Here is a 24,371-nt window from a genome sequence, read left to right on the forward strand (position 1 = left end):
TAGTGGTGGGAGGAGGTATATATGTTTACATGATATTTAGGTAGCTTACGAAGATGTGTCACCTAACTAGGGCTGTTCATCGAAGAAATAAACACAAAATCTACATTCTAAGTGGACTGCTCATAACAAAGGTTTGATGTCAGTTTTCCATCAACTCAACGTGCCAGTGTCTCCTGTCATTGCTGCTGGGCAAGCTGTGGTTAATCATAATGAGGTAGGCCTATTCCATAAAGGTTAAAGACACGATATGGAATAACTCACCGCTTGCAAAAATATTAGCCACATATGTATTACCCAGATGGGACCCAGGGTGTACCTATATGTGCCATCTTGGATCGCCCATATGGGTCCCATGTATATCTTGGATGCAAATTCCTAGGGGCCCCATATATGTATACCCATGTAGGACCCATGGTGAACCCCATCTGAAGCCCATATGGGAAACCCACATGGTGCCCACATATTTACCACATACATTACCTAGATGGGTCTCTTTGGGAACCCATATGGGTCCCATGTAAATCTCGGGTGCAAAATCCTAGGGGCCCCACATGGGCATACCCATGTGGGACCCATGATGAAACCCCACCCAAAGCCCATATGGGATAACCCACACAGTGCCCACATATTTACCACATACGTTGCCCAGATGGGTCCCACAAGGAACCCATATGTGTCATTTGGGATCGCCCATATGGGTCCCATGTAAATCTTGGGTGCAAAATCCTAGGGGCCCCATATGGGCATACCTATGTGGGACCCATGATAATATCCCAGCTAAAGCCCATATGGGAAAACTCTCATAGTGCCCACATATTTACCACATACATTACCCACATGGGCCCCGTCGGGAACTCATATGGGCCATCTGGGATCACCCATATGGGTCCCATGTAAATCTTGGGTGCAAAATCCTAGGGGCCCCATATGGGCATTTCCATGTGGGACCCATGATGATTTCCCAGCTAAAGCCCATATGGGAAAACCCTCATACTGCCCACATATTTACCACATGCATTACCCACATGGGCCCCATCGGGAACTCATATGGGCCATCTGGGACCGCCCATATGGGTCCCATGTAAATCTTGGGTGCAAAATCCTAGGGGTCCCATATGGGCATACCCATGTGGGACCCATATTCAAACCCATATTGGCCCCATATGTAACCCATATGGGCATGTTACCTGGGATGAGATACCCGGTACGCGCACCCGGTACCGAAGGCCCAATTACATTTGTTATTGTGGCCATTTTGAATTTCAAGATGGCCACCAAATATAAAATGATCCATCATTTTAAAAATAAAATGTTTATATTAGCATGTCTGACATCACAAGCATGCTTTTTGCCCCAAATTTATACTTTCCATAATGCTTACAACCTTAGATATGGGTAAAATATAGGGCTCACACCCGTAAATACAATGGAATGTCCCAGATCCCTTCACAAATTCGTACCAAAGATACCAAAATAAATTAAGAAAAAAATTGATTAAAAATCAGTGATGTAGTTTGGCAAAAAAACTGAATAGCTGTAGATATTGAGTATGAATTCCTCTACAAATTGCATTTTGGTTGGAAGATGAAAGCTTTTCTGGTGGAATTTGAGGGGACTGTATTTCATTGGGTACGTGTACGGAAAATGGGTGATTTTTTTTATAGTGACAAGAACTCGTAGTCTGGCTTTGCGGACCCCTGGACAGAATTTGAACTGAATTATCCACCCTGAGAATTTGATGGATGAAAGGGTAGGTTATCCAGGTAAGTGAAGCTGAAACACCTCATTTCTCCCAGCTATTTTACAGAATTTTTTTAAATTTGATTTTTAACACACATCCCTATGGGGAAATATTTATGGGTGTGAGCCCTAGCAATGGCGGCCATTTTGAATTTCAAGATGGCGGCCTAAAAACTGTATCAAAACTATCTACGGTATCAGAAAATGGTGCATTAAAATGTCTAACATCATAAACATGCTTTTTGCATCAAATTTGAATCTTCTCTGATGCTCATGCACATTATGAGAATTGGGTCAAAATACAGTTTACTATATATGGCGGCCATTTTGAAATTCAAAATGGCAGCTGAAGACGAGGTCGGAAAAAATGGAACCAAAGTTTTTTTGGATTCAGCACCCCTAAATTGACCAAGTTAGCTAAAAAAATCAATTTTGGCACGAAAATCTCACGGGACCCAATATTTCGACATAGTAGACTGTACTGCGCATGCAGGCCGCTGCATGCTGCAGGCGCATAGCTATCGCATGTGAGATCGCTCGCGCTGCTGGCCGTTAGTAGTAGTACATGTATAGTATACGCGAGTCGAGGCAGGTGAGGTGTGTGACGATCGCGGTGATGTCGATGTCGATTTCATTACCAGTAAACGAGGAAGATGGTGAGTTTAAAATATTATATGGCAAATCTATACACTTGTATTTTCGCTGGTGCTTTTCTCGATAAAAATCTAAAGTACTCCGTCGTGCACTATTCACGGGGTCGTCCGAGGTCCTTGGTTTATCTTCGCTGTACCCACTTCACCTCCTTGGACCTTGATTATTTAGTCCCACCAATAAGGTACAGCGTTGTATATTCTAGGTTGGGGGGGGGGGGGGGATTGGGCATTCATTTAATACTCTAGCCTAGGAATTAGGGAAAATTGATTATCACAATCCTGTCGCTGCTTTGACCGAAAGGTCGGTCTGTATCTGGACGTCTGGTTGTCGGGGTCTGGGTTATGTTTCGCTGAGACTGCGTCTGGTCTGGCTTTACGATAGGAGAGCAATAATGTAAAAAAAAAAAAAAAAACGAAACTCTTCCGGACAAATCTTTCTGTAGCAAATACTAGTATTAGCGGTACGCAGTTAGGTATCTGTTCAGTACTATCACCATGAAAACCTGCCGTATGTCTCTCTATTTTGTGGTGAAGAAGGCGATAAGGATAACGTCAAAAAAAAAAAAAAAAAGAAAGAAAAGTGTAATAAAAGACTCCTCTGGACAGAGACGCCAGACAGATTTTTCTGTCTAGTCTAGACTAGCCCTAGCCTGACCAGACGCTGTTAATACGCTACGCGAATACAGCCTGTCGCGCTACGTATGTACAGCGGCGACTGGGCTGTGTATAGTTAGACTAGCCCGGTTGCTGCTCAGCAAGTCACGCAATGCCAGGGGCCTGGCTAAGATATGTTATGTGTATTGTGATCGGGCTACTGCTTGACCTTTGAGTCCTGCTAACATCATCAGAAATCCATACAACATTCGTAGGTCTTAATTAAATATGTAGTCTCATCCACTTATTGTCCCCGCCGAACGAGTTCGAGCAGGGGACTATGAAACGGGCTCCGTATGTGTGTGTGTCTGTCCGTCCGTGTGTGCGTCCGTGTGTGATCAAAATGTTCAATTTGCTACTTCTCTGTCATTTATGAGCCAATTTTGATTCTGTTTGCTTTATGTGATAGCACTACATGGGAGCTTTAAAACTTCTACACAGAATTTCAGTTTTGACCTTGACCTTTGACCTATATTGTACATTTTGCTACAAAATGCTACTCCTTCGCCATTTCTTAACCCGATTTCAATTCCGTTTGCTTTATGTGATGGCACTAGGTGAGGGCTTCAAAACTTCTACACAGAATTTTGACCTTTGACTTCTTTGACCTTTGACCTTGATTTTTTACCTATATTGTACATTTTGCTACAAAATGCTACTTCTTCGCCATTTCTAACCCGATTTCGATTCCGTTTGCTTTATATGATGGCACTAGTTGAGGGCTTCAAAACTTCTACAAAGAATTTTGACCTTTGACTTCTTTGACCTTTGACCTTGATTTTTGACCTATATTGTGCGTTTTGCTACAAAATGCTACTCCTTCGCCATTTCTAACCCGATTTCGATTCCGTTTGCTTTATGTGATAGCACTAGGTGAGGGCTTCAAAACTTCTACACAGAATTTTGACCTTTGTCTTCTTTGACCTTTGACCTTGATTTTTGACCTATATTGTACATTGGCTACAAAATGCTACTCAAGTTTCAAGTTTCAAGCTTATTAAAAGTTTCCACGATACAAAAATTACATAAGAACAATAATATGTAACAAGGAATACATTGTTGAATATGTGATTAAAACAATTTGCAGAATTGAATATAAATTGACAATGCATGTAGATGCATATAGATGTAAAGTGGAGGGGTCTTAGAAAAGCGAGCTTGTATAATAAGAACCCCTGGAAAGGCAAGTTAAGACATGTAATATAACAACTCACTACTATATACAAACATTAAAGCCATAGAATAATTCTAGTGGAATTCCTCAATCCCTCACACACACACACACACACACACACACTACCTATGGAATTTTAAAGCAAAACATAATTGGCATTAGACTATGTTTAAAATTCCATAGGTAGTCTGAAAAAATCCCTACCTCTGAATTCACTAAAACTTCTTGCAAACTCTTTAGTTCTCCCATTGTTTGACTACTGCAGCATCGCCTGGTCAAAATGTCCCTCTACTACGAAAGATATTATTGTGAGACAACACAAACGAATGGCCAGAATAGTCTTAGGGGTAGACACACGTACATCTACTGACTACGTACTAAGTCAACTAAACTGGACCACGATAGAGGATAGGTGGAAGCTTCAAAGGTGCAAACTGGTTTATAGGGCACTAAATGGGGACGCTCCAGAGTACCTGTCACTCTTGTTTCAGAAAGTTCGTAATACACACAACTACCAGACTAGATCAGCAGTCTCTGACGGGTTAATAGTAACTAGAGCTCGAACGAATGCTGGGAAACAGTCTTTTTCATACACCGGCGCACTCGAATGGAACAGTTTACCAATAAACTTAAGGCATGCTCCATCTAAACATTCGTTCTCAGCCCAATTTTGGAGGGCACTCCACTGTGCCCAAATATAGTTCTGTTGTCATTTCTTTTTTTTTCTTTCTTTCTTTCTGAGGCAGGGGAAATTTAAGGATATGAGGATGTAATGTGTTGCATAATATTTGTTAAATTTTGAGTTTAATATATATCAGTATACAGTATATTGAGATATATACAGAATTGATACTGCAAATATGATTTTGTTGTTGGTATTGTATGATTATCATACATTTTTGTGTTTATTTGTATGTATGTGTTCATGCAGGGCCTCCAAGAACAACAGTGTTTAACCCACTGACGGAGCCACCCTGTGAAAATAAAACATATAAATAAAATAAATAAATAAATAAATGTTACTCAAATGGAAAGCGATGAGATGAAGTCATGTATGTAGAATTTAAAAGGAGCAGCATCAATGAGACTGAGAATATCGATGAAGCAAATACTTCCGAGCTAACACTTTAAATCTAGAAAAAGTGGTACTATCTTTAACATCTGAGGGCAACATGTTCCATTCTTTTATGCAAGACACATAAAAAGAATTTAGGGCAATACTGGTAGCTACACGAGGTAGATGCAGAAGGTTTTTCTGTCGTGTATTATGGGAATGAACAACTGAGTTTTTGACGAACAAATCTAGAAATAAGGAGGGAGAACTGGACATGTGAAGCTTGTACATGAATGCCAATGAGTTAAAACACACTAACTCGTTTAGAGGTAAACAACACAGCTGTAAGAACTGGGGGGCACTTGGCCTAGTAAAGTGTGAGCTTGTTATTAGCCTGATAGCTCTCTTTTGTACAATAAACAATTTATGAAGATGGCTGTTATAAGTATTACCCCAGGCAACATTACAATACATCAAGTGAGGCATTATGATGCTGTTATACAGTGTAGTCAAGACACTTTTAGGAACAATAAATTTTAGCTTATGCATCACACCAACACCCCGAGAAGCTTTGGAACATACATTTAGTATGTGTTGCTTCCATGACAGAAATTCATTGATAGTAATACCAAGGAATAATACATTTTCGCTTGTAGCTACTTGATGTCCACCAATAATGAGAGAAGGGGTGTTTACAGGTATCCTCTTATTCCTTGTTCTGAAAATAACACATTGTGTCTTCTGAAGATTAAGTGACAATTTATTACAACAAAACCAACGATAAAGTTTGTTAAGTTCTTCATTTGCTGAAGATATTAAACTGTACGCATCCTTGTGGGAGGACAGAAGACTTGTATCATCAGCAAACAGTGAGTAAGTAAACAATGATGTAGCACTGATGATATCATTGATATAGATAAGAAATAATAGTGGGCCTAACACTGAGCCTTGAGGCACGCCACAATCAATGTGGGTGGAAAGCGATTTGGTCCCATTGACAACCACAAACTGCATTCGGTTTTGCAGATAGCTTTTGAACCAGTCTAAAGGAACTCCATGAATACCATATTAAGTTTGCAGATAAGAATGTGGTGGTCAATGGTGTCAAACGCCTTGGACAAATCTAAGAAAATGCCTAGACAAAATTTCCCTTCATCAAGTGCATGAGCAATAATGTTAGTTAAATGCAATACACCCATACTGGTAGAAGAATATTTGCGAAAACCAAATTGCTCGGGGATCAAAATGCCTTCTACAGCTAAATAATTATTTACTCTTGAGCATACAATCTTTTCTAACAATTTAGAAAATACAGGCAGCAAGGCAATGGGTCTGTAGTTTTCAATGTTTCTGTTATCACTTTTCTTATACACAGGAACTACTTTGGCAATTTTCATCTTGTCTGGAACTATTCCTTGCGACAGAGATTTATTAAATATGTCACACAATGGGACAGCAATGCTATGGATACACTCTTTGACAACCCTAGGAGCTATATTATCAGAACCTGATGACTTAGAGGATTTCAGTGATAAAGCTAGCATTATTATTTCAGATGCAGTAGTGGGCTTCAAAAATAAAGATTTGCTGTTTTTTGTAGGTTTCAAATAATCCTGAAAAGTATTGGATGTACTTGGGATCTTTTCACTTATCTTAGCAGCAATTCCTGCAAAATACTGATTGAAATGTTCAGCCTTTTGCGTATTTGTACTTAATGAAATATCACCATTATACATTTCTGAGGGAAGGTTGTGACATTTCCCCTTTCCGATCAATTTGTTTATATGGAACCATGTTTTTTTGATATCCCCTTTTATATCATGGAATAGATTTCTAAAATATTTTTGCTTTGAAAAGCGCACAACATTTGTCAATTCATTCTTGTAATCAACATAATTCTTCTTATTTATCCAGGTTGGATGTTTAATGAATGATTTATAGAGCTTATGCTTCTTCCTAATGGACCTAAGCAAACTATGTGTGATCCATGGTTTCTTACATCCCTTCTTGGCACATGATTCAACAACAGGAAAGCATTTGTCATACACATCACCAAATACATTAATAAAATAATCGTATGAATCATTTGCACTAGTTAAGCTATATAGGTCATGCCAGTCAACTTCTAAAAGCTTCTGTTTGAAAATAGATATGTTCTCAGCATTGACTGCGTGCTTAGTTTTTATACTTCTTTCACCATTTGATATGCTTACTTTTCCTTTGTCTATACAATAAATAGGCAAATGATCAGATAGGTCTGAAAATATAAGACCACTCTCAACATTATTTTGAATACAATTTGTGAAAAAATTATCAATCAAGGTAGCAGAGGTGTCAGTAATGCGAGTAGGTTTAGTGATGAGAGGGAACATATTATGTGAATACATAAGATCCAAGAACCCCTTCACACTATCATCATAATCAGAATTTAGCAGATTGATATTGAAGTCACCCATAACATAAACAAACTTGTTCTCCCTAGATAACGTTTGCATATGCTCTTCAATATTATCACAAAATGATTCAATATCACTTCTTGGAGCCCTATAAATACACCCAACTACAATATGCTTTTCCTTATCATCAACTTCAATAAAAATTGACTCATAACCAGGTTTACTACCAGACAAATCACACCGTAGCTTATAATCGATGGAGTCTTTAATATATAAGGCAACACCACCACCAATGCTATCAGGTCTACAGATGTTGATTAGGGAGTAACCTTGCAACTTGAATAAATTAGCATCAGTTGATGTCTTAAACCAAGTTTCAGAGACACCAATGAAAGAAAAATCATGGTGTAAACACTCAAGCAACACTTGCAAATTATCATGATTTTTAACAAGGCTCCTAGCATTTATATGAAGCATAGTAAAATTCTCATGTGGTTCGCTGCATGCAAGCTTTTCCTGAAAGTCATCACAACTTACATAATTACATTCCCTTACTGTGGAATTTAAGTCATCGTCAAGGTCAACACCCAGTTCAAAGTCATTGGGCAACATTTTTCATGTTATTTCAAAATCTAAACATGACAATCTGCATGTAGGCTCTTGAAAACAGCACAATGCTGCAAGAAAGGTAGACAGTATAAAAACGCTTGCATTAAAAAGGTTCATAGGTACACATACACACACAAGAACATACACACATACACACACACAATAACAGAAGATATTTGCAAAAACTTCAATGAACAAACACATTAAAGGTAAAAAGGCAATGAATAAAAACCTGGGGGCTTTCTGCCAGGAGAAATTGAATACTTACATGTACATGTATCCACCCTACATTGTGTATACTTACTATACTTACAACTTGTATATAAGTACATGTATCCACCCTACTTACTGTAACTAATAAATGAACAAGACCCATTAGTACAATGTCCTTGTACATACATGTAGGAGTGGCAAATAGTATTGAAATGTGAAGTACCAATAATACAGTACTACGTAAAAATTCAACAAAAATGTTGTATTTTGTGGTGAAGAAGGCGATAAGGATAACGTCAAAAAAAAAAAAAAAGAAAGAAAAGTGTAATAAAAGACTCCTCTGGACAGAGACGCCAGACAGATTTTTCTGTCTAGTCTAGACTAGCCCTAGCCTGACCAGACGCTGTTAATACGCTACGCGAATACAGCCTGTCGCGCTACGTATGTACAGCGGCGACTGGGCTGTGTATAGTTAGACTAGCCCGGTTGCTGCTCAGCAAGTCACGCAATGCCAGGGGCCTGGCTAAGATATGTTATGTGTATTGTGATCGGGCTACTGCTTGACCTTTGAGTCCTGCTAACATCATCAGAAATCCATACAACATTCGTAGGTCTTAATTAAATATGTAGTCTCATCCACTTATTGTCCCCGCCGAACGAGTTCGAGCAGGGGACTATGAAACGGGCTCCGTATGTGTGTGTGTCTGTCCGTCCGTGTGTGCGTCCGTGTGTGATCAAAATGTTCAATTTGCTACTTCTCTGTCATTTATGAGCCAATTTTGATTCTGTTTGCTTTATGTGATAGCACTACATGGGAGCTTTAAAACTTCTACACAGAATTTCAGTTTTGACCTTGACCTTTGACCTATATTGTACATTTTGCTACAAAATGCTACTCCTTCGCCATTTCTTAACCCGATTTCAATTCCGTTTGCTTTATGTGATGGCACTAGGTGAGGGCTTCAAAACTTCTACACAGAATTTTGACCTTTGACTTCTTTGACCTTTGACCTTGATTTTTTACCTATATTGTACATTTTGCTACAAAATGCTACTTCTTCGCCATTTCTAACCCGATTTCGATTCCGTTTGCTTTATATGATGGCACTAGTTGAGGGCTTCAAAACTTCTACAAAGAATTTTGACCTTTGACTTCTTTGACCTTTGACCTTGATTTTTGACCTATATTGTGCGTTTTGCTACAAAATGCTACTCCTTCGCCATTTCTAACCCGATTTCGATTCCGTTTGCTTTATGTGATAGCACTAGGTGAGGGCTTCAAAACTTCTACACAGAATTTTGACCTTTGTCTTCTTTGACCTTTGACCTTGATTTTTGACCTATATTGTACATTGGCTACAAAATGCTACTCAAGTTTCAAGTTTCAAGCTTATTAAAAGTTTCCACGATACAAAAATTACATAAGAACAATAATATGTAACAAGGAATACATTGTTGAATATGTGATTAAAACAATTTGCAGAATTGAATATAAATTGACAATGCATGTAGATGCATATAGATGTAAAGTGGAGGGGTCTTAGAAAAGCGAGCTTGTATAATAAGAACCCCTGGAAAGGCAAGTTAAGACATGTAATATAACAACTCACTACTATATACAAACATTAAAGCCATAGAATAATTCTAGTGGAATTCCTCAATCCCTCACACACACACACACACACACACACACTACCTATGGAATTTTAAAGCAAAACATAATTGGCATTAGACTATGTTTAAAATTCCATAGGTAGTCTGAAAAAATCCCTACCTCTGAATTCACTAAAACTTCTTGCAAACTCTTTAGTTCTCCCATTGTTTGACTACTGCAGCATCGCCTGGTCAAAATGTCCCTCTACTACGAAAGATATTATTGTGAGACAACACAAACGAATGGCCAGAATAGTCTTAGGGGTAGACACACGTACATCTACTGACTACGTACTAAGTCAACTAAACTGGACCACGATAGAGGATAGGTGGAAGCTTCAAAGGTGCAAACTGGTTTATAGGGCACTAAATGGGGACGCTCCAGAGTACCTGTCACTCTTGTTTCAGAAAGTTCGTAATACACACAACTACCAGACTAGATCAGCAGTCTCTGACGGGTTAATAGTAACTAGAGCTCGAACGAATGCTGGGAAACAGTCTTTTTCATACACCGGCGCACTCGAATGGAACAGTTTACCAATAAACTTAAGGCATGCTCCATCTAAACATTCGTTCTCAGCCCAATTTTGGAGGGCACTCCACTGTGCCCAAATATAGTTCTGTTGTCATTTCTTTTTTTTTCTTTCTTTCTTTCTGAGGCAGGGGAAATTTAAGGATATGAGGATGTAATGTGTTGCATAATATTTGTTAAATTTTGAGTTTAATATATATCAGTATACAGTATATTGAGATATATACAGAATTGATACTGCAAATATGATTTTGTTGTTGGTATTGTATGATTATCATACATTTTTGTGTTTATTTGTATGTATGTGTTCATGCAGGGCCTCCAAGAACAACAGTGTTTAACCCACTGACGGAGCCACCCTGTGAAAATAAAACATATAAATAAAATAAATAAATAAATAAATGTTACTCAAATGGAAAGCGATGAGATGAAGTCATGTATGTAGAATTTAAAAGGAGCAGCATCAATGAGACTGAGAATATCGATGAAGCAAATACTTCCGAGCTAACACTTTAAATCTAGAAAAAGTGGTACTATCTTTAACATCTGAGGGCAACATGTTCCATTCTTTTATGCAAGACACATAAAAAGAATTTAGGGCAATACTGGTAGCTACACGAGGTAGATGCAGAAGGTTTTTCTGTCGTGTATTATGGGAATGAACAACTGAGTTTTTGACGAACAAATCTAGAAATAAGGAGGGAGAACTGGACATGTGAAGCTTGTACATGAATGCCAATGAGTTAAAACACACTAACTCGTTTAGAGGTAAACAACACAGCTGTAAGAACTGGGGGGCACTTGGCCTAGTAAAGTGTGAGCTTGTTATTAGCCTGATAGCTCTCTTTTGTACAATAAACAATTTATGAAGATGGCTGTTATAAGTATTACCCCAGGCAACATTACAATACATCAAGTGAGGCATTATGATGCTGTTATACAGTGTAGTCAAGACACTTTTAGGAACAATAAATTTTAGCTTATGCATCACACCAACACCCCGAGAAGCTTTGGAACATACATTTAGTATGTGTTGCTTCCATGACAGAAATTCATTGATAGTAATACCAAGGAATAATACATTTTCGCTTGTAGCTACTTGATGTCCACCAATAATGAGAGAAGGGGTGTTTACAGGTATCCTCTTATTCCTTGTTCTGAAAATAACACATTGTGTCTTCTGAAGATTAAGTGACAATTTATTACAACAAAACCAACGATAAAGTTTGTTAAGTTCTTCATTTGCTGAAGATATTAAACTGTACGCATCCTTGTGGGAGGACAGAAGACTTGTATCATCAGCAAACAGTGAGTAAGTAAACAATGATGTAGCACTGATGATATCATTGATATAGATAAGAAATAATAGTGGGCCTAACACTGAGCCTTGAGGCACGCCACAATCAATGTGGGTGGAAAGCGATTTGGTCCCATTGACAACCACAAACTGCATTCGGTTTTGCAGATAGCTTTTGAACCAGTCTAAAGGAACTCCATGAATACCATATTAAGTTTGCAGATAAGAATGTGGTGGTCAATGGTGTCAAACGCCTTGGACAAATCTAAGAAAATGCCTAGACAAAATTTCCCTTCATCAAGTGCATGAGCAATAATGTTAGTTAAATGCAATACACCCATACTGGTAGAAGAATATTTGCGAAAACCAAATTGCTCGGGGATCAAAATGCCTTCTACAGCTAAATAATTATTTACTCTTGAGCATACAATCTTTTCTAACAATTTAGAAAATACAGGCAGCAAGGCAATGGGTCTGTAGTTTTCAATGTTTCTGTTATCACTTTTCTTATACACAGGAACTACTTTGGCAATTTTCATCTTGTCTGGAACTATTCCTTGCGACAGAGATTTATTAAATATGTCACACAATGGGACAGCAATGCTATGGATACACTCTTTGACAACCCTAGGAGCTATATTATCAGAACCTGATGACTTAGAGGATTTCAGTGATAAAGCTAGCATTATTATTTCAGATGCAGTAGTGGGCTTCAAAAATAAAGATTTGCTGTTTTTTGTAGGTTTCAAATAATCCTGAAAAGTATTGGATGTACTTGGGATCTTTTCACTTATCTTAGCAGCAATTCCTGCAAAATACTGATTGAAATGTTCAGCCTTTTGCGTATTTGTACTTAATGAAATATCACCATTATACATTTCTGAGGGAAGGTTGTGACATTTCCCCTTTCCGATCAATTTGTTTATATGGAACCATGTTTTTTTGATATCCCCTTTTATATCATGGAATAGATTTCTAAAATATTTTTGCTTTGAAAAGCGCACAACATTTGTCAATTCATTCTTGTAATCAACATAATTCTTCTTATTTATCCAGGTTGGATGTTTAATGAATGATTTATAGAGCTTATGCTTCTTCCTAATGGACCTAAGCAAACTATGTGTGATCCATGGTTTCTTACATCCCTTCTTGGCACATGATTCAACAACAGGAAAGCATTTGTCATACACATCACCAAATACATTAATAAAATAATCGTATGAATCATTTGCACTAGTTAAGCTATATAGGTCATGCCAGTCAACTTCTAAAAGCTTCTGTTTGAAAATAGATATGTTCTCAGCATTGACTGCGTGCTTAGTTTTTATACTTCTTTCACCATTTGATATGCTTACTTTTCCTTTGTCTATACAATAAATAGGCAAATGATCAGATAGGTCTGAAAATATAAGACCACTCTCAACATTATTTTGAATACAATTTGTGAAAAAATTATCAATCAAGGTAGCAGAGGTGTCAGTAATGCGAGTAGGTTTAGTGATGAGAGGGAACATATTATGTGAATACATAAGATCCAAGAACCCCTTCACACTATCATCATAATCAGAATTTAGCAGATTGATATTGAAGTCACCCATAACATAAACAAACTTGTTCTCCCTAGATAACGTTTGCATATGCTCTTCAATATTATCACAAAATGATTCAATATCACTTCTTGGAGCCCTATAAATACACCCAACTACAATATGCTTTTCCTTATCATCAACTTCAATAAAAATTGACTCATAACCAGGTTTACTACCAGACAAATCACACCGTAGCTTATAATCGATGGAGTCTTTAATATATAAGGCAACACCACCACCAATGCTATCAGGTCTACAGATGTTGATTAGGGAGTAACCTTGCAACTTGAATAAATTAGCATCAGTTGATGTCTTAAACCAAGTTTCAGAGACACCAATGAAAGAAAAATCATGGTGTAAACACTCAAGCAACACTTGCAAATTATCATGATTTTTAACAAGGCTCCTAGCATTTATATGAAGCATAGTAAAATTCTCATGTGGTTCGCTGCATGCAAGCTTTTCCTGAAAGTCATCACAACTTACATAATTACATTCCCTTACTGTGGAATTTAAGTCATCGTCAAGGTCAACACCCAGTTCAAAGTCATTGGGCAACATTTTTCATGTTATTTCAAAATCTAAACATGACAATCTGCATGTAGGCTCTTGAAAACAGCACAATGCTGCAAGAAAGGTAGACAGTATAAAAACGCTTGCATTAAAAAGGTTCATAGGTACACATACACACACAAGAACATACACACATACACACACACAATAACAGAAGATATTTGCAAAAACTTCAATGAACAAACACATTAAAGGTAAAAAGGCAATGAATAAAAACCTGGGGGCTTTCTGCCAGGAGAAATTGAATACTTACATGTACATGTATCCACCCTACATTGTGTATACTTACTATACTTACAACTTGTATATAAGTACATGTATCCACCCTACTTACTGTAACTAATAAATGAACAAGACCCATTAGTACAATGTCCTTGTACATACATGTAGGAGTGGCAAATAGTATTGAAATGTGAAGTACCAATAATACAGTACTACGTAAAAATTCAACAAAAATGTTGTACATGTTTATACATGCCATATAAAGCAATACAGTGGACCCTCACTATGAATAAACACCATATGTCCAATGGCATTTCTTTGCCATATCAAAATCTTTTGGTTGTAGAAACAATAAAATACGTTGAAATATTCATTCCAAGCCCATGGTCAAGAAAATTACTTTGTTATTTGGATATTTCAACAACAACAGCAATCTATAATGAGAGTTCACTGTACAACTAATGAACAAACCCATTAGTAAATACATGTACATTGTAGGAGTGGCAATAGTATTGAAGATGAAATGTGAAGTACTGAGTACATGTAATAATACCATACTACTACTAGGTAAATGAAGTGCTGGAATAATTCATCACTATATCTTTTACAATTTTCCAATGTCAGCCTCACATGTGATCAGTTTGCGACTCAAACCATTCTCAGAGTTCTTGATACCCGCAAAGATTCTGCCATCGATGGTCCACGCTCGGATGACCTTTGGATTTTTTTCGGACAGCAGTGAAGAGGGCTTGATTTTTCTTAGTGAGATCCTCGTTAATAAAGAACTCCGACCCCTTCAGCTTACGGCGGGCAGCAATGAACATCGCTCTGGCTCGATAAGAAACAAATTTCACGATGATGGGACGAGGGCCCTTCTTGCGTGCAGGATCTGCATCTGGATTGCTCAGTGGAGGGGGAGATACTCTGTGTGATCGATCAATTTCATCTGGAGCAAGATCTACGCCAAGCTTTTCCTTTGCAAACTTACAGATGACATCATCAGTTACCTCATGTGACGATTCCTTGATGCCATAAACACGAACACTGTTTCGACGGCTGTACTGCTCAAGATGAGACATAGCATTCGTGACTCCAACCAAGGCTTCCTCAGACTTCTTGACCCGGCTCTTGAGGCTTTGGATTTCTGCAGCCTGATCATGAACTTTGTTCTCCAGGTCTAATATCTTGCCGTCCTGCTCTTTTATTTGGCTGATGACACCCTGCATAGCGTCTTTGACTGCATCTTGAACCAGCCTGATGAACCCCTCACTCCGGTGGAGCTCAGCAGTAACAAGCCGCGCAATCTCAGCAGCATCCGTGCCAGTACTGGCAGTGGGCTTAGGCTTGGTGGGAGGCATTATATCAGACGCACAGTAATGCTCCAGCAAAACAAGTTAGTGGGACTACAGGAACTCCGACAGTAACACGTGAGCGGCATGGGCAGTTAAAACACCGAATTTACTGGAATATTGTAATGAATCATTCCTCACCCACTCAGTCGCTATCCGTCCCGGCAGAAACGGATGAAAAATAAACACTGTCTACATGATTTCAGGCAAGTTTACGAGTTTTTTAGAGTTGATAAAAGTAACGGCTGCAGCGCTATAATGGCCTATTACTCTAACTAGTAATGTACTAGTAATGTACTAGTAATGTACTAGTAATGTACTAGTAATGTACTCCTTCGCCATTTCTAACCCAATTTCGATTCCATTTGCTTTATGTGATGGCACTAGGTGAGGGCTTCAAAACTTCTACACAGAATTTTGACCTTTGACTTCTTTGACCTTTGACCTTGATTTTTTTACCTATATTGCACATTTTGTTACAAAATGCTACTTCCGGCGGGGACATATATTACGCACTGCGTAATTTCTACTTTTCCTTGTTTTTAGTTCAAGTACTTGATACGCCCAACCCAGTCTAGAGTCATAGGGTGCGTTCAAGCGCTCTCCGAAAGTGAACTGTACTGTGTACTGTACCCGTGCCAGAGGAGTGCTCAAACGCTCCTTAAGTATACCGTATCGTACTGTACTGAGCCAAAAGTGGACGACGTCCCGATGTGTTCCAAAAGCGTACCAAAGCGTACCACAAGCTTGTTGTAAAGCATGCGCGTATCATGTGCATACATCATAATGCAAAAACATTCTCTTTGTTCGGGACAGGTGTAAGCAGTTCAAGCGCCAGGTGGATGACATTCTTGCTACAAACATGCATGACCTTTTCTAAAAATAACTTGTGTGGTACACTTTCTCAACAGAGCACTCGAACGCTCCAAATCTAGCATAGTACGGTACGGTAATAATGCTTTAGGTCAGTTTGCTTTGGTTCACTTTAGAGCGCTCGAACGCACCCATGCAGAGACTTCTCAATCTGGGAGACCCGCTCATGCATGGGGCGAACGGCTCCTGCTCATAAGGATCCTTCTCATGAGCACCCTGGCCAGCCATGCTTATATCAGGGAGGTGCTAGAGAAGGAGATGCAACTCCTGCTCTCCTTTGAAGTCATGCGCGACACCGCCGAGAAGTTATGCGCTTAACTACAGGTGGAAACCAGGTGCTTCATGACAAAAGAGAGCATCGATAATCAGGACTAGCGCTCTAACGTCTAGAAATACTTGCCCCTACTGCAATTCGCTCTCACTTTTAATGTGATGGCAACAATGGATTTGTTTGCCTTGAATTGGAGCAGCCAATCAAAATGTAGTGTAAAACTGACAATTTTAACAGTGCTCAAATAGTTCAAAAGCACGCTGGAACTGTTTCAGCGGAGTATACTGTATGTTGAAAGATCAAAATATCCAAGATTGAAAGATACAACTTGTATAAAAAAACTATACCAGTGCGGAAATGTGCGCATTATAGAAAAATATTAGGTTTTTTAAGAGGGCCTAAGTTTCATTTCATGTCGATTTGCGCATTACGAAGAAACTAGAAACATGTGTTTATGATATTGAATTCTTTCCTAAAGTATTCTCAATCAATTCGAGTATTTCATTTAAAATCTTATACGGTGAAATAAAGCTTGTAATTCAACGAAAGGTTAAATGCGTTCTTCGTCTCCGAACTTCATCTTGCAACAAGAGCGGTGGCGAGCATGACTTCAAAGCGTAGAGGAATGCTAGACATCCAATTGTAACGCCTTGAACTCAAACATGTGTTTGCATGAAATGTTGGTTACGAAGAGTTGCCACTCCATCACTGTAACACCTCCCTGCTTATATTCAGGGTGAGATAACTAGCGCTCATGAGGTCCCCTGTTCACTGATCATCCATCCCACATCATATCTGACTACCCTACAATGGTGATATTGGTATTATAAATTGCTGCAAGTTCTCACAAAGTTTTCTTAAACACAAAAGTCTACTGTATACACCGTGATGAAAAGAAGAAAAATTCTGTCTGCGCTGCACTTCAACAGAAAATAAGGTTCAACAACCAATGTGCAGTGACCCACTGAAACATTGGTGCCACATGCCAGCGGATTCGCTACATGCAGGGCTGCCACTCCTATCTGCCTGATTTCACTCAAATTCTCAGTGCTTTTTTTTCTGTGGCTCTTGCCTCTCCATCTTGTCCCTTTTGCATTCCTTCCAAAGTAGCACAGAACATGATGTAATTCCACCAGAACGACAAGACTATTACAAAGCTGTAACATTTCTGTGATATTTGAAGGTTGTTAGCAGTTGGAATTCAAATAATGCACCAAACACTCAGCATAACATATTCCGTGTACTAGACACAGCTGCATACATTAATCCTCCTGTGGTTGTATTTGAACAAAACATATATGCATGTTAAAGCTGTCAGAAAAGAAGAATGCACTAGCTTCTCTTACTTTGTTGTCGATGTCATTAATGACACACCAATTACATGTACTCCATGTGCAACTAAGTGCATCGCACAGGTCTGTAAAACAAGATTAGTAGTTTAGATTTTTAATTTTTTTCTTAGAACGAAAAAAGAAATTATTCAGATTGTAACAGTCAGTTTAACTTAATAAATAAAGACCCTCTTGAGTTAAGAATTTACAGGAGGTTTGCAAATAATGTTTTCTTCCATACCTAAGTGTTCTCACCAATTTTTCAAATATTTGCATGCAAAAGGGATTGGCTGTCTTTATAGTAATGTGGATCATTCTACAAATATTTGTAAGGAGAAAAATAAAATCAGAACTACACTGTAATCTGAACTTACGCATGTGTTCCAAATTTACCAAATTTAGAAAGTGATCTAGGTGGGTGTACTTGATTGTCAGCAATTTTACAACTTTGTAGGTGTTACAGGTTCACTTTCTTTGTGAATTCTGCCATCCTTTGGGTGCCTGTTGTTCAAGCGTTCTGCTGTGTCCAGAGTGGACAGAGGGCACGCCAGGCATGCTGTGGGACTTTCAGATTGACCTTGTGCGCGTATGGGTGGATATCTCTGTATACATACCTTTTTATTGCATGGCTTGCATGTGTGCACACTGCCTGTACTGAATGCAGCAGGATGCTTGCACAGAAGGTACCCAACCTCTGTTGGAAGGTGAAACTCACAAAGTGATTAGTTTATTGACAAATGTGAGTACTCACTTTCTGTAGAAGGTGTGGATATTTTCGTGTGACGAATTTTTCATGCTCAACCTGGTATGAAAGAAAATTTTCACATGTTTTTAATTCTGCATAATCCTCACATCAACTACTGAAACATATGCCAAGCAAAATATTTGCATGCTTTTATTTTTATGCTAGTATCAAGTTGCAGGAAATGTGCCAAAATTTCAACCCTGCAAAAATGTCCACTTTTACAGTTCTGGTACTCTATCAGTATGGAATGTTATAATCAATTTGGAGTATATTCACAAGATCAGGCTAGCTAGTTCTGATTGTATTTTTTCTCTAAGACAAAATGATGTCAGACTTTATGGGGCTATGGGTAACTATGCAGATGACTGTGGAATAAAAAAGAAGAAAAGGTCTTTGATAAACTGTAAGCAGCTAAAAACGATAGTACACTACAGTAATATTTTAGCAGAGTTGGATATTCAATACCCCTCTCCCCTAAAGAACAATGACAGAGCTTACCATTTTTGAATTTCTTAATTTTTATATTCCATGCAGGAGCCCCTACTGTTTTGGAGTTCCTACTCAGGAATGCAGATGACAGCACTATTGCGACATGTTTTGTATCGGAGAGCAAGGCGGTGGGTGAGAGGTTGTTGGCCCACAATGCATCTGACAAAGGTGATTGACCTTGATGCCATCTGTCCCCTCCTACGTCCCCAAAACAATTCTTCTATTGCCTTTTCTTGCCATGATAATCACACTCATAATTGTAATTTTAAGTTTGTATCCACCTTGCCTTAATAAACCTTTGTTGAGCTACCACTGGTCTTTGTCTCTTTAGTGGTTCCATCTTGCCACAATCCCTCAGAAGAACATGTACATGTATGTAGTTCATTCACAGGCACATTTTGATTCTTGTAGCAGGTTTTCAAACCGTCTCAAGCATGGAATTCCAAATATGATTAACACTACTAACCATACTACAGTATCCCATTTCAGACATTTCTCTTATACATTGCAACAAACATCTTGTGTTTGAAATTGGTTCTAAAGTTTTGATTCCTGAACCATGTTGTGGAAGCGTGTATACTGTGATGCTCTTCAACGTGATACATTTTTAGACAGTGCAAGTGTACTTTATTTGCAAGGTGCATTTCCAATGTTTATTACAGTAGATACAGTCTTTTGAAATGAGAAAATGCTTCTCTCTCTCCCTCTCTTATCTTTATTTATAATAGACAAAAACGCTGTTGCCCATTTCCTGTACCACACGGGAGCAGTGAGCATTCAAGTACAGGCAGCATCGCAAGAGAACAAGTCTCAGTGCACAGGTCAGTACTTTAACCCGTTGAGGAGAGATTGATTTTGCTTCAACACGTCTTTCCCATAGACGCCTGGCCGAGTATACTCGGGACTCGTCGTTAATGGGTTAATGTCATAATCCCTGGTTTATTCATTATATCTTTCATTGTATTAACATCTTCATACCATAACCATCATCATCTTATCCGTCAGTTTGGACTTATAGATGTCTGTAGATGTCTGACTGATCCAAAGAGATTTTCCCCAGTGACTGCTAGAGTGTGGGGTCTTCATACGCCCTGTACCATTGTTTTGTGAGCGCAAGGGGAGCATTGGATGACAACAAGGCGGTAGGCTCACCCCTTGTGCTAACACGCTAGCAAACGAGCAACCGAGGAGCAGCCAAAATCAAGTGCATACTCACGTAAAAGTGCAGAAGTGCGCATAATAAGCGCTGTAGAAATGAATACTTAGTACGCAAAGTCCGCCATTACTAAGTGGTATATGGCGGCCCCCATGAAATCACTGACTCCATTGTAGAGTCCGCCCTCTAGTGGTGGGAAGGAGAAAAATCTCTTTGGACTGATCCAATCATTACAGGTCTCCTCCAAGAAAGGAGGACGAGTGATCAGCGATTGATTTGTCTGTTTGATAACTCAAAATGTTGTGAAAGAATTTGAATGATACACGCAGGAAAGTTGATAATCACACAAGGAACAATTAATTTGGTAGTAATCTGGAAATTTTGGGGGATTTTTGAAGGATTTCTAATCTTTTGGCACATAAGGTCAGTGACATACTGTATGTGCACAAAAGTGCATGCTCTACTTGGAGAAGGCACCGCACAGCTGGAAGCTGATGACTTATAAACGAAAGGCTTTAATGTACAGTTGTATTGGGAATAGCATGCATGTAAAGGTGGAAATGAGCTGCTGACTTGGTGAAAATCTGCGCTACCCGAGTGCTATTCTAGTTTTGTTTCAGATGACTTATTACTTGCTTGCTTGACAGTACTTTTCTTTCATGGTTGACAGTTCCTGACTTCCAGTATTAGTCTCCACTTTTTATGGTCAGCAGAAAGTTGACAAACAGTTGATAGGGGTTTACCAACATAGGATATTCTATCAATCCACCTTGGTCTTTATCACCCTCTTCTTCTTAAGCCTTCAATTTTCCCTTGAAGAGTTACTTTTTCAAGAGGGTTGTTTTGTCATCATACTCCCCGCGTTCACATTAGTCCCCGCGATGCGGGGACAGCCACAAGAGATCTTATCTTTTTTACGACTGACCGTTCACATCGGTATCTCATCTGTCCCCGAGCTGTGGGGGCAATTGGGGCTTGGGGCGAGCTCTGTCAGCCATAGCGCATGCGCACATTTGATGACCACAGCTGGACGTTATCAATTATGCGCACATTTGATGACCACAGCTGGACGTTATCAATTTTGCCCCAAGGTCACTCTCCCCTCCAAATCTTGTCCCCGTACCCGACTTGCTTGGCGGGGACGGGGGGACAAGTCCCAGTGAGCGTTCACATTATGGTTTTGGAGGAGAAAGTCCCACAGCTCGGGACTTTCCCCGCGTCGCGGGGACCAATGTGAACGCGGGGACTATGTGACCAAAGTGGGTGAGTGCTCAATAATATACAAATGATGCACAGGATAGAGTGCGCTAGTGGAGATGTAGCGCACTTGAGGGTATTTACAGTTGTGAAACATGCACGAGGCGAAGCCGAGTGCATGTTGCACTACGTTGTAAATACCCGAGAGTGAGCTGCATCTCCACTAATGCCATGAAATAATCCTGTGCATCATTTGCTTTATAAAATGGGTCGAAAACTAACAGCATTTTTCACATACCTTTGTGGGTCAAGATGTCCGTAGATGTTCGTCCCAAAATCTCGCACATATACACTGTAGGTACTGTACGTATAAGAGTATACGTACACCACACATGTTATGCACAAGAAAGGCCGGCCGGCCGGCGGCCCGACGAACTAGAAGTTGTTTACAGGATTGACAGCGCATATGCATGCAATTCAAAGGAGCCGCCGCGCGCACAGACGATCGGCAATAGGATTTAACACGCAGTGCAATGGGACTAAAATAACCAAAGCACACGTGACTCATTTCAGCGCTTCCTATTGGCTACATTCTTGAACCCATTTTATAATTAATGATAATACAATATAGTAATTATGATAATAACCACCATATGGTGCCTTTTTACAGGGTTAGATTTAAAGGGAAGGTAAACCCAAAAAGCAATGTGGATTGAGTGAAAGCAGCAACATTAGTAGAACACATCAGTGAAAGTTTGAGGAAAATCGGACAATCGATGCAAAAGTTATGAATTTTTAAAGTTTTGGTGTTGAAACCGCTGGATGAGGAGACTACTAGAGGATATGACGTATGAGTGGACAACAATACAAAGAAAATATAAAGGAAATTCAACAAAAATTCACTTTTCTAGAATTATGAAAGAGCAATGGACCAACCTCTTTCAGAAAGCAGGGGGAATAATTGCTACCCCTAACATATGTCAATATCAAGTTGATGGAATTTGTAATTTTCATGAAAAATGGATTTTTGTAGAATTTTCTTTATATTTTCTTGGTATTGTTGTCCACTCATACGTACGTCATAACCTCTAGTAGTCTCCTCGTCCAGCGGTTCCAACACCAAAACTTTAAAAATTCATAACTTTTGCATTGATTGTCCGATTTTCTTCAAACTTTCACTGATGTGTTCTACTAATGTTGCTGCTTTCACTCAATCCACATTGCTCTTGGGGTTTATCTTCCCTTTAACAACTTCAACAAAACACATTGTACAAGATATCAAAAATATTTACAAATCAAATCAAATGACAGAAAAATCAAAGCAAATAAACTTATCAGATCGTTAGCAATAGAATTAAGTAAAAGCTGTGAAAAGGTCATACTTTGGAACAAATAGGCTTTCAACAGCTTTTTTTTTTTAATTGATCTCTGTTAATTGTTGACTGGATGGGGGGGGGGGGATGTGAGACTGTTCCAGGATTGTGGATTTATCATATTATCAAGTAGTCTCTTCTTTGCATTGACCTTTGAAGGACACTATCATTGGTCTGTTTATGCCTCCGCCACGAAGTGGTGCCGGAGGCATTATGTTTTCGGATTGTCCGTCTGTCCGTACGTACGTACCTTGTACATACGTCCATCCGCTTTCGTTTACGCGATAACTTGAGTAATATATACTGGAATTTTACCAAACTTGGTCCAAGTAGAAGTATGATGAGGCAATTATTTGATTAGATTTTGGGTGAAATCGACTAAAGGTCAAATCATGAAATTGTATCCGTTTACGCTATAACTCAAGACTGGATGGAGCAAATTTCACCAATCTTTATTGGAGGATGATGTATGTTGGGACAATTACTTGATTAGTTTTTCAGTGAAATTGGACAGAGGTCAAAGGTCAAAGATCAAGGTCAAATCCTAAAATTTATCTGTTTACGTGATAACTCAAAACTGGATGAAGCAGCTTTCACCAAACTTGGTCCAAGGATGATGTATGATGGGACAACTAGTTGAGTAGATTTGAGTGATATTGGCAAGAGGTCAAAGGTCAAGGTCAAATGCTACAAATGTTGCAATTTCCCCATATCTATGCAATGCCCAAAGGTATTTTCTTGAAACTTGGTGTGGACATGTACTACAGCATAAAGATTCTCCAGAGAGAATTTCATGCCATAAGGTCAAAGGTCAAAAGGTCAAAGGTTTGGTGAAAATGTTGCAATATCACTTTTCTCACAAATTGTTCAGTGTATCTTCATGGAACTTGGTACATACGCATGTACTGACTGGCAGGGATTATATAGGGAATTTAAGGGTCAGGGGTCAATAGTCAGGGGGTCAAAGATCAAGGTCAACTCAAAATTTTACTGTTTCCCTCTTATACTAGTATATCAATGCTTGCATTATTAGTTTCAAAACTTAGTACATGCATTACCTAATGGAGATTCTCCAGGAAATTTCCAGCCAGAAGGTCAAAGGTCAAAGATTTAGGGTCAAAGGCCAGGTTTCAATGCCCCCCCCCCAAAAAAAAAAAAAAAAAAAAAAATCATATATATATTTTGTACCATCATTACACTCTTTCTTCGTACCTTGGAAATTACTCAA

The 24,371-nt window shown here is 38.9% G+C and overlaps 1 protein-coding gene across 1 annotated transcript in view; it reads left to right on the plus strand.

Annotated features, from left to right (window-relative positions):
* Positions 1 to 2,328: 2,328 nt before the first annotated feature.
* Positions 2,329 to 24,371, plus strand: part of LOC140237344 (uncharacterized) — a 29,028-nt gene continuing 6,985 nt past the window's right edge. The window contains exons 1-3 of the mRNA XM_072317280.1: positions 2,329 to 2,396; positions 19,463 to 19,585; positions 20,146 to 20,238. Coding sequence (XP_072173381.1) covers positions 2,357 to 2,396; positions 19,463 to 19,585; positions 20,146 to 20,238 — 256 coding nt within the window. The 5' untranslated portion in view covers positions 2,329 to 2,356. The remainder of the gene's footprint in view (positions 2,397 to 19,462; positions 19,586 to 20,145; positions 20,239 to 24,371) is intronic.

The sequence above is a fragment of the Diadema setosum genome, chromosome 13 (genome assembly GCF_964275005.1).
Source record: "Diadema setosum chromosome 13, eeDiaSeto1, whole genome shotgun sequence".
NCBI classification, from domain to species: domain Eukaryota; kingdom Metazoa; phylum Echinodermata; class Echinoidea; order Diadematoida; family Diadematidae; genus Diadema; species Diadema setosum.